The 19,572-nt window shown below is 38.0% G+C and overlaps 1 protein-coding gene and 1 long non-coding RNA gene across 5 annotated transcripts in view; one reads left to right on the forward strand and one right to left on the reverse strand.

Moving 5' to 3' along the window:
• Positions 1-841: 841 nt before the first annotated feature.
• Positions 842-19,463, forward strand: LOC116151696 (uncharacterized). Its single transcript, XR_004135234.2, has 2 exons — positions 842-1,131; positions 19,226-19,463. It is a non-coding gene; the product is annotated as an uncharacterized LOC116151696 (long non-coding RNA).
• The window catches only part of XRN1 (5'-3' exoribonuclease 1), an 88,510-nt gene continuing 82,665 nt past the window's right edge, over positions 13,728-19,572 (reverse strand). For all 4 annotated transcript variants that reach the window (XM_010976813.3, XM_010976811.3, XM_010976814.3 and 1 more), the window contains 2 exons: positions 19,233-19,393; positions 13,728-18,748 (listed from right to left, as the gene is read on the reverse strand). In XM_010976813.3, the coding sequence (XP_010975115.3) occupies positions 18,446-18,748; positions 19,233-19,393 (464 nt within the window). In that variant the 3' untranslated portion in view covers positions 13,728-18,445. The remainder of the gene's footprint in view (positions 18,749-19,232; positions 19,394-19,572) is intronic.

The raw sequence follows: 19,572 nt of genomic DNA on the forward strand, positions 1-19,572 counted from the left end.
TAAAAATGTATCTAATTACAATGAAAGGAAAATGGAAAAATGAAGTATGATTTGGGAAAAAATATACACATTAAAATTTCCACTCCTACCCTCAGCTTTTCATGTCTACAACTATACTATAAATACATTAAATACTTTATAATTAGAAAAAAATTAGAGGAAATTATTTGGAAAAAGAAAGTTGCTTTGCAGAGTTTAGACTATGCAAAACAACAAACAACCCAATTTGAGAATGTGCAGAAGACTTCAATAGACATCTCTCAGAAGAAGACATACAGATGCCAACAAGCATGTGAAAAGGCGCTCACTGTTGTCAGTCATAAGGGAAATGCAAATCAAACACACAGTGAGATGCCAGTCCATGCCCACCAGGATAGTCATAATAAAAAAAAATGGAAACTAACAAGTGTTGATGAGGATGTAGAGAAACTGGAGCCTTTGTCCATTGCTGGTGGAAATGTAAAATCACGCAGCTGCTGTGGAGAACGGACAGGCAGTTCCTCAATAAGTTACATACCACCCAGCAATTCCGCTGCTAGGAATATACTCTAAAGAACTGATAAATAAAAACTTGTACATGAATGTTTATAGCAGCTCTATTCATAATAGCCAAAAGGTGGAAACAATCCAACCGTCCATTACATGGATGAATGAGTATACAAAATGTGGTAAATCCATACAATGGAATAGCACTCAGCCATAGCAAAAAATGAAGTAGTGACATGTGCTACAACATTGATGAACCTTGAAAGCACTGTACTAAGTGAAAGAGGCTTGACACAAAAGGCTGCTGTACTGTATGTTTCACAAGTGCTGTCTTGATCCAATTTGAAAAGTCTCATTTCCCCTTTGTGGACAGCTTGCTAAGCCTCCACCCCATCTACTTCCCTCTGGGGCTCGGACACTCCTGGGTTACATACGCACATTCCCAACTGCCAGAGGCCCCGAGATACCTAACAGGAGTGGTCTTTTCTTCCTTAGATCCACAGGATTATTCAAAATACCCAATTCCCAGGAAGCCCACAAAACCTTGCTACTCCACCCTGCTTGTCATACATAGCTGCCTCCTACGGCTCTAGCATGTTGTTACCCTGTGTGGCCCTGCAAGGAAGCCTTCTCTCATCTGGAGCTGTAAGTAACAAAAAGTTCTGCCTTGCATCTACTTAGAGTGCCTTTGTGTTGTGTCCTGTCATCCAAAGAATCTATAATTATACCTAATATCTTATAATCATAAAACAGCTATGTATGGTATTGTCCCATTTATTGACATATCCAGAATAGGAAATCGACAGAGATGAAAATCAGATTTGTGGCTGCCAGGGGATAGGAGGAAGGAGGAGGGGGAGTGACAAGAGGGGTTTCCATTTGAGCTGATGAAAAAGTTCTGCAGCTAGATATAGTGATGGTTGCACAAACCATAAATGTACTTAATACCACTGTGTTGTACGCTTTAGAACTGTCAAAATGATAAATTTTGTTATGTGTCTTTTACCACAATTAAAAAAAAAAGACAAGACAAAAAATAAGACAGAGTCTAAGAAGAAAAATAGACAATGTATGTACATGTTTTAAAGGATCTCAGTTTCCTGTGGGTGCAAGGAAACAGTCTCATCAGCTTCTCTAAGTGCAGGTACACTATTTTTTTTCTAAAACTTTAATGGTGTTAATGCATTTATCAAAAAAAAAAATGCTCTACATACCAACAGGATGGCTAATATTAAAGACGAATAAGACAAATGTTGGTGGACATGTGGAATAAACTGAATTCTCACTCATTGATAGTGTGAGATGGTACGGCCAATTTGAAATAAGTCTGACAGCTTCTTATGTAACTAAACATGAGCATATCCTATGACCCACAAATTCCATTGCTGGGTATTTACCCAAGATAAATGAAAACAAATGTCCACAAGAAGACTTGTGGAAGAACGTCCATAGCAGCTTCATTCATGAGAGCTCCAAACTGGAAACAGCTCAGCTGTTCATCAGTTGGAGAATAAATCACAAGCTATGTGCTTCATACAATGGACTAGTATTCAGAGATAAAGAGAAACAAATGTACAACAATGTGAACAAATCCTAAAACATTATATTGAGTAAAAGAAACCTTGCAGAAAGAGTACTTGCTGTATATTCAATCTCTATGTTGTACACCTGAAATTAACATAATATTGTAAATCAAATATACTTCATTTAAAAAAAAGAGTTCATACTGTATTTTACCATTGACAGGAAGCTATAGATATGGCAAAATTAATTTTTGGTGAAACAATTTCAGAACAATGGTTGTGTCTGAGCAGTTAGAGGTAGGAATTTATCGGAAGAGAGTGTGAGGGAATTTTCTGTGGAGGATGTTTCTATTCCATGTCTTGGTGATGACTTAGGTTGCACGTGTGTGTATATTTGCAGGACCTCATGGTTCACTTAAGATTGTGTAATTCAGGGGTGAGGGTATAGCTCAGTGATAAAGCACATGCTTAGCATGCATGAGGTCCTAGTTCCAATCCCCAGTGCCTCCATTAAAAAATAAAATAAAATAAATAAATAAATCTAATTACCTCTCCCCACCCCCAAAAAACAACAATAACAAATATTTTTTAAAAGATTTGTGCATTTCACTGTATGTAAATTTTACCTTAAAAGGAACAAAAAGGAACCATAAAAATATTGAATTCTAGTTAGTGATCTGCATGCTGAAGTGTTTCGGGGAAAGTATACCAAAGGCTGCAACTTATTTCAAAATGCATCCAAAAATAAGAGGGATTGGTAACTGGAAAGAGAGATGGATAGATGTATAGATAATGAATTATGAACAGTAGAATATTAATGGTAGAATTTAAGTGATGTGTGTATGGGTGTTCACTGAAGTATTTTTTCTTACCTCTTATGTGTGTTTGGAAACTTTTAAAAATAAGATATAGGGGACAACAATAAATTATACATCATCAAAACCAGCCTTATGGTTTGGAGTCTTAAAGGAAATCAGACAGATGTTTAACAATCAAAGTACCCCAAATGCTAAGAACTTTCTCTTTGTCTAAGTATCTCAGTGATCACCACGAGCGGCAACAAAGCTTCTTTGTCTGACTGTGCTGACTTTTGACAGCTGGGCCAAATGTTGGGAGCCAAGGGCTGACAAGCTTCTTAGTATCAATTACTAAGCTTTACTGGCCAATTACAGTGTGAACTAATGAAACCCTCTCACTTGGTAGAAAGGATTCTTTATTGCCAAAGAGTAACCACCCTGCAATGTCAGTTTCAATTTCCCTTCCCAGCCAATATCCAGCTGTGGTTTTTCTAGCTTCATGTTTCGTAAGAAAGAACACAGATCGCTGAACGGTTATGTACTCACTATGCAGGGGTGTTACCCAATAGAAAATGAACAAGTCATCATACATAAGGGAAGATTATTGGAACAGAAATGCAGAGATCCCAGACCTGGTTCTGCTGCTACATAGGTGTGTGATCTTGGGCGAGGCACTGAACTCCCCTGTGCCTCATTTTATTAGTCTCTTCAATGGAGAAGGCAGGTAAGTTCCAGCCCCAAGACTCAACTATCAAATTTAAAAGGTACTAGTTTCCAAATAATATTTCTCAAAATTGTAACATTTCTTCTATCGATCTTGACTTATTTTATTAGTTTGTATCTTTATCAAGGTTAAACATGTACTCTGTTGTTTATAGACACTCTATAGACTCAAGTCTAACGAAACAGCAGCCCAGCCATCCCCAACATTTGTCCCTCCCCAGAAGCACTTAACTTTTCCTTTGAACCTGCAGAAGAGTTAAAGGAACAGTATTCGGGTATTCACACTAGAAAAGTCCTTATCTAAAGGGCTGTTGTTGACATCTGACCACTCTCCATCTTTTCTACACTTCCTTTGTGCCAGACCATCTGAAAGTGCGAGGCAGACATACGACACTTCACACCTAAATACTTTAAGCATGCGTCTCCTTCCTACATAACTGCAGCATCATTGCTGTACCTGAGAAAACTGACACTAACTCCATAAAATCACCATATTTAAAGATGCCCATTGTTCCATAAATGCCTTACAAATGTTACCTTTTTCCTAACTTAGATCTAATCAAGCTTCACACACTGTGATCTGACTGGCAGTTTTCTTGAATCTCCCAGTATCTCCTGTCCCCAAACTTTGAAGAGAACAGGCCAGTTATCTGACCTAGGTTGGTACCATTAATCCCACAGTTGTCTGACACCCTCTAGTAGGGTCAGGACAAGCATTTCTGGCAAATCACATCGAGAAACACAGAATGTCAGTCCTTCCCTACTACTCTTGGCAAAGCCTCCACACTTGACCACTTGCGTAAAGTAGTGACTGCCAACTCTCCACACTCTCAAGGTACATTCTTCCCTTTATACTTTAATGAGTCATCCATGGAGTGATAGTTTTGAGATGGTGAGAAATCTAATTTTAGATTTTTAATTTCTGAATTGTTCTTGAGGTGGGGGGGTTCCATTAGTCAAGTGTCCCATTCTCCACCTATGGACCATCAGATAATAATAGCAGGAGTAGTAGTAATCATAATTATAATCATGTGTTAGGACTGAGAATGATGTGAGAGATCTCAGTTAATTCCTTTTTAATTTCATTTTATTATAGGCAGTCACATTAAATTTTTTCACATTTCCTTCCACTAGTAGTGACATGCTTGGTTTTTTCAGTTTTGGGTATGATCTACTGATTTTCACTATGGAAGAGGACACACACCACCACTGCCACGTATGTGTACCCTTTCCACGTTCCTAATACAGTTATGATTTTGTTTAGATCACTAATTGGTGTTTCCATTGTTATAACCATATGAAAATCCACAGTTGACCCTGCGTATCAATGCTATGCTGTTTCTCTTCTGTTTACTTTTCCTGATTCAGTTCTCCATCCTTCTCCATTCTGCTGGGTCTTTGGAGTCTGATCTTCATGGACTCCATCAAAGGGCTCCCTTGCCCCATGCTGACACTATTGGGCTTGACCAATAGGAAGCACCAGCAGGACACTGGAGGGAGGAACAGGAGATCATAGTATTTGTCCCCTGGCTCCCCCCTGCTTGGTTGCCATGGGGTAGCTGCTTTGTTCTACAAAGCCCATGGCTCTTGTCAGGCAACTCTCTCTAAATGATAGTCTCTGGAGTCAAGTAATGGCATGTTCTTTTCACCTGGAATGGTAACAATTCTTACGTTGTCCATTAGTCTTTTTATTTTTCTTAAATCTACCTACACATTTACAAATTTTTAGTGTCTTTAGTAAGATCTCCTGAATTATGCTGTTTTCTGTCGGACATATATTATGATTATTTTCTTTTCCTGCAAAACTTTTCTGTTTTCTCTGGAGTTAATATTTGATCTGATTTTTTTGTTTGTTTTTTAAAATTTTTTTTAGGAACTTATTATCAGTTCAACCCAAACACCTTTTATAATTTTATAAATCTCCCCTTAAGGAATTTTCTCAGCTTTGTTTTCTTAAAGCCATCTCTTATGGTGTGCTGTAATGTTCTCCAGTTCATACTAGTCAACCTCTAGACCTGACGGACAGCTTTCACACTGGGATCTCTCTTTGCTATCACTGGGGAAACTGTCTTGAGTGAAGCTGATCTTCTCTTTCCATCTGGTTTAAATCTTCAGTCTTGGCTTCCATTCTCACGTTGTGAGTGCATATCCTCTAGTTCCTTTCTGAGAAAGGACACTCAAAAGTTCAATGATTTGAGACTTTTATGTGAGAAAACATCTTTATTATATCTGAACATTTTATTGATACTTAGACTGGGTATGAATTCTATGTTAGAAATCCTTTCAGTATTTTGAAGCCATTGTGCTGTTACTCTTCAGCTTCTGGCACTGCCTTTGAGAAGTCTCAGTCAGTATTGTTCCCAATCCTTCATGTGTGATTTTTTTTTTTCTTGAAAGCTTTCAAGAGCTTCTTGGACCCAGGATCCTAGTGTGCCATGATGATGGGTCCTAGCATATGTCCATTCATTGCTGGGTACTTGAGGAAAACATCAATCTGAGGAAATCTCAGAAAAAACTTCAGTCTGAGGTGTTGCCAGGGGTTGGAGGGAGGGAGCTACTAATTAAAGAGCATAAAGTTTTAGTCAAGTTCTACATGAATTCAGTTAAGATGAATAAGTTCTACAGAGCAGTGGGGCAGTACTGCACCCTTAGTCAACAATACTGTGCTGTACCCTTAACACTTGTAAACAGGGTAGATCTTGTGTTGTGTTCTTATTACAATAAAAGAAAAAAAAATTTTAATGCCTTTCTCACAACACTGTGGTGAGAATTAAATAGCAGAATGTTACAAAGCTCATGGTCTGTAAACAGTCTTTACGATTGCTGTTCTCATGGACTGAAGTCTGGAAGTAGGAAAAAAGAGGACCATTGCAATAGGCTAAGTTTGAGAAGAAGAGGCCCTGCATTAAGTAATAACCGTGAGGATGGAGAGAACAGGGCAGATGTAGGAGATGACGCTGCACCAGGACTTGCGAGCTGCATGTGAGGGTGAAGAAAAGGTGGAATCAAAGATGACTCATGGTTGCAACTTCTAGTATTTGTTAATAATACATGTAGACATAGCACATGATGACATTTCAGCCAAAAAATGACTTCCTTCACTCAGTGGCGCTAAGGAAGTGTAATTGGGAAATTATCATCTGATAACCCCAGAGATATTGGTTAAGACCCCACTGGTGTTTGATTAAGCTGTTGAGGGGGGGAAGTGGTTTGTGTGTATTGAATTCAGGAAGCATTTATCTAGCAGTGGTGGACTACAGCCTAAGAAAGAAAAACAAAGATCACAAAAGCTGTGATAATTTGTCTTGCCGCTTCTGCTGCAGTGCGTGCAGATGCCGGGTTCTAGCTCCTGGGCTCCTTGCTATGGACGCTGCATTTGTCTGATGCCGCTAACTGGAGCTTTGCTTCGTACCTTCAGTCAAGTCCCCTTAATGAGGACCCTGATATCACCCTGTAGTGGTTTTTTTTTTTTTCCTTTTCAGAAAGGAATACATGAAACAAATGAGCTGTGACTAATATCTATTATTCTTAAGTAAGCATCTCTCATTCCCCAGAAGAGAAAAAAAATATTATTTTCCAGCAAAGGAAGAGAGCAAAATTCCCTGTCAAGAGAAATGCAAATCAAAACTACGATGAGCTATCACCTCATACCAGTCAGAATGGCCATTATTTAAAAGTCCACAAATGACAAATGCTGGAGAGGCTCTGGAGAAAAGGGAACCCTCCTACCCTGCTGGTGGGAATGCAGTTTGGTGCACCCACTGTGGAAAACAGTATAGAAATTCCTCAAAAGACCAGGTAGACTTACCATATGACCCAGGAATCCCGCTCCTGGGCATATATCCAGAAGGAACCCTACTTCAAAAAGACACCTGCACCCCAATGTTCATAGCAGCACTATTTACAATAGCCAAGGCATGGAAACAGCCTAAATGTCCATCAACAGATGACTGGCTAAAGAAGATGTGGTATATTTATACAATGGAATACTACTCAGCCACAAAAATAATAAAATACCATTTGCAGCAACATGGATGGCCTTGGAGAATGTCATTCTAGGTGAAGCAAGCCAGAAAGAGAAAGAAAAATACCATATGAGATTGCTCATATGTGGAATCTAAAAAAAGGAACATAAATACAAAATAGAAACAGACTCATAGACATAGAATACAAACTTGTTGCCAAGGGGGCGGGGGGTGGGAAGGGACAGACTGGGAGTTCAAAATTTGTAGATACTGACAGGCATATGTAGAATAGATAAACAAGATTATACTGTATAGCACAGGGAAATATATACAAGGATCTTGTAGCTCACAGAGAAAAAAATTGTGACAACGAATATATGTATGTTCATGTATAATTGAAAAATTGTTCTCTACACTGGAATTTGACACAACATTCTGAAATGACTATAACTCAATAAAAAAATGTAAAAAAAAATTCCCTGTCAAAAGTCCCTCTTGGCCTGGAAATCATGTCAGCTTACTTTTAAATGTTTCTGACTAAAGGAGGGAGAAAGAAAACTGCCCTTGAGGGTCCTGAATGAGGGAGGAGCATTGGGTGACACACAGTTGCCTCTTTGTGAAAGGAATAAAGTCTGAAGGCTGGCTCTGTCCTGGCCTCTCTTTTCCCTCCTTTGGCATTCTTTCCTGGACAGCGCCCAGCACAGAGCAGGCCCTAGGCTGATACTTGTGGAACTGTATCGGAGCATCTCCTTCAAGCAGTGTCACACGTTCTCCCTTCTGCACTGCCAGCCCCACTAAATCTACCCCTGGGCCCTGCTGGTACTTCCGCCACTAAGTTCTCTCCCTCTGCCAGAAAGCGCACCTCTTCTGGTACCATATCACCCCTTGCATTCTTCGAGGAACACCTCTGCCTCAGCTATGTGTGAGGATGCCCTACTGGCCTGTCTGTTATCACAGGTCACAGGCCCAATGACCCAGGTCACAGGAGTGGGAACACACTCCTGGAAGAAACCTAACTCAAGATCCCTGCAGACAAAGCTGCCACCAGAATACTGTATGCTCAGTACATTTTGCTGCAGGTAGTCAAAGCCAGCTTTGAGATAATGCTCTATTTAAAAAAAACCAACATTGATTTTGATTCATTCATTTACTCTTGGCCACATTCCTTAAAAAAAGGTGAAGTTTGTACCCCGAGATCGTGCTGTCATCACAGTCTGTCCAACTGTAGGTTTAAGCACAATAAGGACCTCGACCAAATTTCCTCATATCAAATGAAATAAAGATAGGCTTATTGTCTTAGACGGTGATTCCTGCCATGATTGTCTTAGATGGTGATTCATCCTGGTGCTGCAAACAGTTGTCTTAGGGCTGTTGTTGCTCCAGAGGTTTGAACTGGAAAGGGAAAGACCTGGACTGATTTGGGGAAGCTCTCCACCATGATGGCTTCCTTGAAGTTTTCTTCATTGATGAAACTCTTGGTGCTGCCCTTCAGAAAAACAGGGACCCAGGACAGCATTCCATTCTCTTATGGCCTTTTCTACCCTAAGTACAATTCTAGGCCATTCTGAATGATTCTTTCAGTCAAATAGTCTTGGATGTCCTGCACAGTATGTAGTTTTTCCATAAAAGAACAGGATAGAGAACTCTGCTGACATCTGACAAACTGTTTGGGTCCCACAGGTGCTCTGACCACTGCTCCCCACTCATCCAGCGAGGCACCATGTTGGTCATTTGACAACTTGTGCAGAGCTGATGGCTCAACAAGGTGCTTCAGAGAGCGCTGCTAATGTGGATGGATGGATATGTAATAAAGCCAGTAGAGTAAAATGTTAATGGTAGAATCTAGGTATTGGGTAAGTGGATGGTCACTATACAGTATTTTAAACTTTGCTGTCTGTTAGAACATTTTCATAATGAAATGTTGGAAAAAAGAAAAAAATTCCATTAAAGTGTCTGGTGCTATCAGTGGTGATCAGCCAAGATCTTTAGCACTAGCTCCTGTTCTGCCAGGTGTTCAGGGAAGCAGGTGGACTTAGGAGGGGGAACAGCATGAGTAGTGGAGCATATCAAGGCTCAGAGATATTTGTTGAGGGAAACAGGCGAGTTTCAGAATGATGCATAAAGCATGATGCCATCTATGTAAAATAAAAACAAAAAAATTGTAAGTAGTTATATGTGCAGATAATATGTGCAGCATCAACATTAAAAAAGGCTGGAAGGACACACACCATATGCTCACAGAGATGACCTCTAGAAGGTGGTCAAAAGATTTTACTCTTACATGTCATGCTTTCAAAATTTGTGGGAAATGTAGCCATGTATTACTTATACAATTAAAAATTAATTTAAGAAGAGAAAGTAAACTAGAACATGGATTTGGGAATTCAACAGATCTCTTCTGAATTTCAGCTCAGCTCCATGTCTCCGTGTTGCATCTCTGGGCAAGTTAACCGCTTTTGTGTCTTACTTTCCTCATTTGTGAAATGATTTAATACTATTTTCATATTCTTATAAACGTTTTGAAGACTGGAAGTGTGATATAACGTGAACGGTACCTAGTGGATAGCCCATCAGTAGTAACTTCTTATCACTGAGCCTGCAGCACAAACTTTGAGTGCTAGATTCATGGAGACATAATTGACGGTGTGAGTTGTGCCTGGGAGCAATACAAATTGTCTGCAACAAACGTAGCGGAGAAATTCCCAGCCTTGGCCATCAAGCGAGAGATGTCTCCAACAGTCTGTGCCCTGTTGTCTTTTGTAGAACATGGTGTTCTAATATAAGAAGCAAAGGGTACCTACTGCCATTCAAGATTTTGTGGTTAAGGATAGCTCTGACTCCATGTGATATATTTTGGGTAAGAAATAGGCGTTTGTGCTCCTGATAATCCATGAATATAGTTGCAGCAGTCAATATTTGTTTGACATTCGAGGAAGTGTCACAAGCCTGAGAAAGACATCTTGGAAAGAACTCATATTCCTTAGACAACAAAGAGACTGAGAAGGTCTTACATGAAGAGAATGTGGGAGAAAATAATTCTCCTCAGGAAGGCCTGGAGTTCTTCTGTTGTTGTTTCTAGATCAAGTATGCCATGAATTGCAATGTACCAGAGGATCTCTGGTAAAATGGTCAGCCTGAAAAGCTGATCCTGGAAACTCTGATTCCATATTTCTTGCTTCTTTTTGATATCCAACATACTGAACAGTATAGTAGCTTCTAAGAGTGCAGTTGCATCATTCTTACTTGGATGATTGCTCTGTTTGTCTATGATTTCCACTTTCTCTATTGTCTACAATGCCATCAGTTTTCATTTTGAAAGCAAATAGCCCCCTTCTTAAAATCATGTAATAGCTCGTATAAGAAGAGCACATAGAGGATGTCTTCCCATCCTGACCCTTCTTCCTCTTAAGAACATCACTTCACATGAATGGGCCTCAGCAGCCTCATTTATATTAGTTGACCTTACTTGCCTACACAAAGGGAACATCTGATACAAACCTAGCCCATGTGGAGTTGAGATGGAGAGATGCTAGTCCTAGGCTGGCTGCTGGAACTGTATAACAAGAATTTGGAAGCCTTGAGTGTTAAACAGAAAGGTATACTAGAGAAGGTAAGATATCTGTTTCTGGTAGATACCTGTTTCTGGTAGCTTTCTGGGTCTTGGTTCAGGCTTCTTTGAAGCTCGGCTGCATTTCCATTTTCTGGATTCTAGGTGATTTTCCTGCATCTGTATGATAAATCTTCTACTCCTTACCTCATTTTGTTTTTTCTTGAGCTAGTTTAAGTGGGATTTTGTTACATCCAAACAAAAAAGTTTTGACTGAGCTTTTAGGATGACATCCGAACACTTTAGCATGGTCTGCAGTATTCCTTATGGTCTATGTCTACCTTCATCTCCATTTTACCTCTGACCTGCACCATATATAATTCTGCCCTGATCAGTCTCCATCCCGCATTTGGGTCCTATAAGGCTCGGCTCCCTCAGAAAAGAGACCCTGATACTTCCCCAGCTGTGAGGTATCCCTTTCTTGTGTCCTTGTTATACTGCTTTTGTGCTTGGTGGTTTACTTGTCCCTTCTCTGCTAGACTTTATGGATGGTCAAGACTAGTTCTTATTCAAATTTATAACCCCTATGCTTGTGCTAAGCCCTTAAAAGATACCAGTCAATAGCAAATGAAATGAATAAAAGAACATATTCATAACAAAAACTAACTAGATAGTGTTGATATAAAAACTAGATTATAAAGCCTAAACTTTATAGAGTATAGCCAAGTAGCTAAGAGTGTAGGATTTGGTGTCAGGCTACTGTGTAGGCGAAACCCGCCTACATGGTAGGGTTTTGAGCATTAAAGGAGATAATCTATGTGAACCACTTAGCACAGTGGCCTAGGATATTAAATATGTAATGAGCGTTTAATAATTAGTAAGTATATTTATTTATGGCTCCTATATTTAGGAACTCAGTGAAATGTGTCTAAGACTCCTACAACTGTAGGAATCAGGGACTTCAGAAAGTACTGGAAGGGGGATGGTATAGCTCAAGTGGAAGAGCATATGTTTAGCTGGCATAAATAAGGTCCTGAGTTCAATCCCCAGCACCTCCTCTAAAAGTTAATAAGTAAACCTAATTACCTCCATCCTCCTCCCTGCAAAATAATAAAATAAATACACTAAAAAAAAAAAGTACTGGAAAATTCTAAAGGCAACCATTTTCCAAGTTGAAGGAGTATAACTGGTACTGCCCTTTCATGAGGGCAGTTTGTAGGCACACTGTAGACAGTAAGCTTTGGTTAACATTAGGGAAAAGCTGTTTTGCAGGCCTTCTTTTATGTATAAACTGTAAGGACTGACTGCTGGCCCAGAATGTGGTTGTTGCTTAAGAGCCTGCCTTTGAGAGGTCTGCATTTCCTTATCAATCCACAGTCCAGTAGAGGCAGCCCCTCAAGGTGACCTGCCCCACTGCCCCCAACTACAGATGTTGGAGCAAAGACCTGAACGATAAGGTCACAGATGCCATAGGGCTGACAGCCACACAGAAAGGAGACAGTGAACTGGAAGGTAATACTCTTAAGGTTCAGTTTCTGAGAAGCCTGACCGGACTTCCTGGATTGGATTCTCTTGAGATTGCCCCACATTCTTAGAATAAATTCTCTTTTCTTAATCTAGCTTGAGTGGGTCTTGGTTTGTTTAGTGTTGATTTTCAAGACAAAAACTTGACACCAAGATTGGGGGAGCCAAATGATGCTACAGGGATGGGGTGGAGAGGGGTGATTGTTGAGGATGTCAGTGTGGGGAACTGGCAGTCTGGGGAATGAAGTGGAAAACAGCTAGCTCAGTCTCCAATGGCATTCCTACACTGCGTGCCTACTGCTGGATCGAGGTGGCCAAACACCATGTCAGAATGTGACCACTCCTTGGGGTCTGGAGTAAAGTACAACAGGAGAGACAGTCTCAGGTTTGTCTGAGTAAACAGAGCTGGAAGCAGATCTAGCAAGAAGACATTTTCTTTCCTCCTAACCCCTTTCTTCCACCTCCTCCCCTACCATACAGATATTTTGGCAGTATGTATCATAATGCATCAGAGTTATACTGGGAGACATGGCCAGTATTAGCAAGATGTTAGTTTTGTAGATTCCCCAGTCTTACGGGTAGGAATTAAAGCCTCTTCCAATCTGGCTCTTTAAGACCCTTTCCCTTGGTAGAAAAGATAGAGGGGATCCATGGCTGGGAAAAGGAAAAACAGAAAGAGAAGAGTCTCCCAGATGCCCAAGTGAGGTATGGGGACTCTGAACTGGACACTGGATAGTGTGCCTCAGCTGGAAAAGCATAGAGGTGTTTGGCACCATCCAGAAGGCTCTGTGCATTTAGGTACATGTGACAAATCCTTTTTACTAACATTTATAATGCACCTATCAAGTATCTAGTGCTTTAAACATATCAACCAAACAAGGGCTGTTGTTTTCTTCCTTTAGGAGATGAAGAAACTGAGGCTCAGGCCTTATGTAATTCGCCAATCCTAATATGATAATGACTTATTTAGGATTAGAAGTAGAGCTAGGATCTGAACAGTGGCCATCTGAATCTACAATTTGGACTTTTTCCACTAATCATGCTGCCTAGTTTATACTAAATGACATAGACTCAAAATACTGATATAAAAGGATATGGGGTTTAAGTGACTACTGTGACGTTTCCACTTTTAATATCACTGCAGATATACAAGAACAAACAGTTTATGAAATCATTCTCAAGTGATTTAATTAAAATCCATATAGCATTTAACATGTATAGATGTTTAAACTCTTTCAGTGACTCATATTTTAAAATCCTTTTGCACAACATTTTGAGGCTAACTTCATGCTAGAAATCTACAAATGTACAGCTTAACACAAAAATACATTCAGAGTCCATTCCAATGCAAGTTTAAAACACTTTAATTGCAGACAATGTAAAGATATTTAAAAAACAAAAACTACAAAGTGAGCACGTAAAAGTCTTCCCTTTTGAATTTTTAATAAAATACTGCTCTGTATAAGATCTAATGAAAAATTCCAGTTACTTATAAAATAGTTGTGAAGAAAGGAATTAAGACATATATATATATATGTATGAATTATAATTAATTATATTGTTTAAATGAACAAAATGTTGAACATTTTGATGATACAGTATGCTATCATCAGTCATATATCAAAATAGATGAAAACACTCAAAGAAGCAACTGGGTGCAGGCAAAAGAAAATGTAAGAGACTGAGGCAAAAAAAAAAAACAAAAAAAACCAAAACCCCAAAACTCAAAACAAACAAAAAAGTCCTTTAACTCTAAGGGAAAGAAAGGAATAAAAGAACTTAAAACTGTGGACCAAATTCTCACTCCTATTATTTCATGAGAAAACAGTATGAGGATTTGGCTCAAATTACTAAAATATTTACAGAAATTTAATTATTTGGCCTAGGCAATTTAATAGTGTACCCATTGCTGAAATAATCCATAGCAATAGGTGTACTGTTGGAAAAAAAATAATTTTTATAGATTTACCTATGTAAAACTTTATCTACTGGAAACCAGAGTCTCCATCACAAATTGCACTTAAGATGGCTGAATGCAGTGATTGAGCAAGGCATTATTGTTGGTTCACTGACATACAGACAAAAACACAAAAGCAGCTATGGATTGCTGACATTCTTAACTACAAAAATTATTTTGTACCTTTTTTTCCTCTCTCTAAAAGAAGGATGAGTGGTGTTGGAGTTGTTAACTCAGTGGAACTCCCGCCTGCCTGCTGGCTCGGCCCTGCTGCTGTCCGTTTCAGCACTGTCTCTGACTGCTTCCCTAGCAGGAGATGTAGAGGTCTGACAGAAATACGAACCAGGTCAGCCTGAAACATACTCATTTCTGAAATTTTAAGCTATGTCCTGCCTAAGAAAGGAAGCTCCTACAAAAATGATTGCTTCACTGACAAAGCTTACAAAATGTACGTGAAGAACATTGCCAGTTGGAGTTCTATCACTACCTCTAGAAAGAAATGATAAGGGAACTTGTGTATTTTTTTTTTTATTTTTGTTTTTTTGTTTTTTTTTAAACCTAGAGGATGCCTGTCAGTCATTTCTCTCCAATAAATTAATTCTCCTCCATAGCAGAAACACAATTTGGAAGAAAGACAGTACTAAGAAATATAGCAAGCTCAAAAAGCTGGAAAACTGTATGTACACAGTTGCTTTAAAAAAGAGGCTTTGAATAATGAGATGAAGCATATTAGAACTAAGTTCAGTGGAGAGCTGGGCAGTCCTAGACACCTTACAGGTAAAAATTAGACAATCACTATGAAAATGTACGATTTATTAATACAAACAGATAATTTAAAAGTGAGTGACTAAAAAAGACATGTAGCTTATCTATTTCCTTGAGCTAGAAAGATATATTATAGTCTGAAAAATGCAGTGACTGGATAGGTCTTATTTAACTGGTTCCTTCTTCCAATTACCTCCCCTTCTGCCCCCTCCAAGACTCTAGATTAGTTGGAAAAATATCAGTCTAAAACCAAAGCAAGTGCCTGATCATAAAAGAGGAAATAAACAAAAAAACCTGCATCAAGAGTTCTTCATCTCTCCCACCAACAGGAAAAATCAGATCTCCTTATCAGTTTCTAAAAGAACTACCTATCCCTCTGAAAAGCAATGAAAGTCTTAAATTGAAACCAAGGCATACACAGAGGTAAAATTAATTTCTCATGCAACTGAGTCTCAGATGTTTAAGACTTGTATCTACATGTTTAAGTCAATCAACACATTCTAGCTGTTAAATTATAAAACTCAGGTAATGACCAGGTAATGTAGGGAATGGTGAAAAGGAACAATGAAACTGGAAGGACCAATCTTTAAAATTCACTTAATTTGCTCAAAAAACAAAACAAAACAAAAACAAAAACAAAACAAAAAAATAAAAACCTTACTGAAAGATATTTAGAAATAATGTTTCAGTGAGTAGAGGAAGGTTTAAACTGAGTAACTGCTCTAGTTATGTAGAAATATAAAGAATTTGTGGGAGTCTGCTCTTCAATATAGTCCGTGGTTTCACAGAAAGTCCACAGCAGATTCAACAGTTGAGTGGGCATATTTCTAAACTCTAAGATAGTTTGAGTCTGCCTCATCCAAAAAAAGAAAAATTGTAAGTTTCCCAATCTATCAGTGGAGCTAGTCTCCTCAAGAGCATCATGAGATAAAAACAGCCTCTACCTCTTCCATCCTCCCCAGAGAGGGCACATCTCCTATTGCTCTCAGGCCCTATTCCGAATAGGTCTACAAGGGGAAAAGGTCAGATGAATGCCTGACACTACCTAGTCATTATGGAGCTCTCTCCTATTTTAATCTATCTTCAATCTTGACCTTTAGAATAATAGATTAAAAAAAAAGAGAAGGAACAAAAAGAAACCACTTTTATTGCTTATCTGTCTAGAGTTGTCAGCTTGCTTTGCTTCAATACTGAGGAAATATCCTATGGGTTCAGTGGCACTATGCTTACCAAAATTTGTCTTGGAGTTTTCATAAGACGGCATGTGCTCTTCCTTCTGTGCTCTAAAAAAGATGTGGGATGTACACTGTTTACAGAGCTGTCACATAGCCATGATGAATGAGGCAATTCTTGAATGCTGGAGTTTATACAGTTAAGTAAGGTGAAAAATATTATACACTTTAAAGTTGTAAAAAGTTAACATAACATTATTGTTACAATTTAAACTCTTTGTATTGTAGTCCTGGTAATGGATGTTTCCTTTAAAAAAATAGTTTGTGAGGCAATAAGGACAAACACTGAGACTTACTTGAGCCTCATTACTCAAGATTCCACTACAGATAAACATTCCCAATAAGGAAACGTTGGGAACCAATAAACATCTGAACCCAGGAAATTAATAGAAAATAAATTCACAGAAACTTACATGACTATAATAAATGACAAATAATGAACATATATCTCTTATACTAAAGGCACTACTAATATACAAATATCCTATTAACATTTAGAGAAACTCTAAAATTAGCAGTTAGAGAAAAGAATCCATTTAATTCAATACCAGCTTTTTAAAAAAAGAACAGACTATGACTCATGGCCGAGTTTACAATGAGCTAAATGAAACTGGATGTAATAAGCAGCTCCATACAAAAATTGTGGTTCCTACTTTTAAAAAAGTATGATAATTTACTTCCTTAAAAATATAAGCATATCACAAAAACTAAAGCATAAATATATATATATATATATATATATATATATATAAAAACTCAGGCCCTGGTACCACTGAGAAATTTTCATAAATTCTAAAATAATTTCAACAGCCACAGCTTACACAACATACACCCACACGTGACATGCAAAGACAAAATGCCAGAGTCACTGAACAGTTCAGCATAAAGCTAAAAATAGGGAAAGAGAATGAGACAGGCATTTGTCATGTAAGTAATACACATTATACACTGATTGTGCCTGTGCACACCTTGGAATTTTAAAAAATTTAGAATTCCATCAGTCCCAGGAAGCACTACTCATGGACCAACATGGAGCTCTCATGTATGTTTAAGTAAGCAGGTAAAAAAGCTATACAAAAGAATAACACAATTTATTTTAATTAATGACATGATTAATATTTTGTACTTTATTCTATTAGAAGATTAATTTGTAATCATTATACCCTGTAGACTTTGAAACTTAATTTTATTAGAAATTACTAATGCTGGTTCTTGAATAATCTAAAAAATTGTAATTATTTACTCAAATCTAGATTGCTATTTATAGTTCTAAGCAGTTAAATGAAACATTCTGATTAGTATTCTGAAATTGCTTTGGTACAAAATTGAGAATAAAGCAAAACTGGCAGCACCACAACAAGTGTGATTACTTCACAGCAGGTCTAAAGGACCTTTAGAGACAACAGAAGTAAAAATACTTATAAATAAGAGCCATTCTCCTTACAATTCTGTTAGATCATTAAATAGAGAGATAAAATCCACTTCAGTAAATTACACTTGAGGCCCAATTTTCATGCTCCATTTAATTATCCCTCAATGACAGTGTAAAAAATGTTTATTATTATTGCAATATGATGTCTAATTCATAGTTTAGGATGCGTCTAATGATGAAGCCAATGGTTAGAGTGGTACACTTAAATGCTTAGTCCACTGATATTATTTTAAAACAAGGTTTAGTCTTTTTTTTTAACAGCTTAATTGAGGTATAATTGATGTAAAACAAACTGCACATACTTAAGATGCACAATTTGATGTACTGTCTTTTAAATAGCATGAAAAGTGCCTGACAACTAAAAAAGTCAAAAAAATTTAATTGAAACATACTGTTTTAAAATAGTACATTGTAATTTTTTATGAGACACAGATATGGATTTATAAAAAGATGAGAGGAAAGGAAAGAAATTAATTTAATTTCAAGTACCAAACTTATTCAGAAGGTTTAGAAACGCCAAAATTGACAGCCAGTTTTCTTGATTTTCTTCTTGAAGAAGAGCTTGGTGTTGACTTATGGTGAGACGTGCTATGACCTGGGGAGGCAGCTTCAACTTGAAAAGAAGATACAGGCTGAGCAATCTGAGAGGATTTTAAGGAAACTGATGAATTCTCCTGTGGAATCACTTTGGTGACATCAGAAGATGCTGACTGGCTAGTCTGAAGTGGGGTTGCTTGAGAACTCTGGGCCTCCTTATTCTCAAAGATCTTTTTGTTTGCAACCCTTTTTTTAGTCACCTTTAAGGAATAAAAGCATCATTCATTAACAATGTAGGCAAAAAAAGCTAGTATCAGAAAATACCATAAACCATGCTGCTAATACTTGTCAATCACTGTTGACTTGTGACTTGCGCTTATGATCTCCAAACCAAACTTTAGAAATCCAAGGAATTTAGTTATGAGTAAAATGTTTAAAAATTATCCATAACTTAAATATAAATAAAATTTATAGTCCTGATTTTAAATTACTTTCTTCTAGAAAAGGATATTATTATTTGCTGCAATTATTATTATTTATTAGAACACAAACTCAGACAGCAGGGACCAGGTCAGACTGGTCACTACTGGTCAAAATATATTCTCAGTACCCAGACTAGTACTGGGCTTCTATTTGGTACTGAATAGTAGTTACTGAATAAACAAATTTTTATCAGTGGTCTTTCTGTAGTTTAAAAAAACATTAATTCTCTTAAAAATACACTAATTCTCTTTCAGGTCTCACCTGCAGAGGTATGAACTGATTGTGCACACCAGCTGGCATTCCCCCAGCCATGGACATGGTCCCGGTGTATGAAGTATGATGGAAGGGCTTCCCAGGAACTGGCACTGGTGGTCCCCATGGCATTGAGCCAAAGAGATGAGATGATGAAGGCATTATATTAGCTGTTAAAAATCATAGAAAAGCTCTGTCTTAATAAACAGTATCATTAAAGCCCTGAACTTTAACACCTTCTTCTGCTACCTTTTTTTGGCTTTTTTCATTTTGGCAAAGGGCATATACTTAACTTCTGATTAATCTTGCTTACAACATTCAATCTCAGGAGCCCCCTTAAGACTGTGAA

The sequence above is a fragment of the Camelus dromedarius genome, chromosome 2 (genome assembly GCF_036321535.1).
Source record: "Camelus dromedarius isolate mCamDro1 chromosome 2, mCamDro1.pat, whole genome shotgun sequence".
Lineage (NCBI taxonomy): Eukaryota > Metazoa > Chordata > Mammalia > Artiodactyla > Camelidae > Camelus > Camelus dromedarius.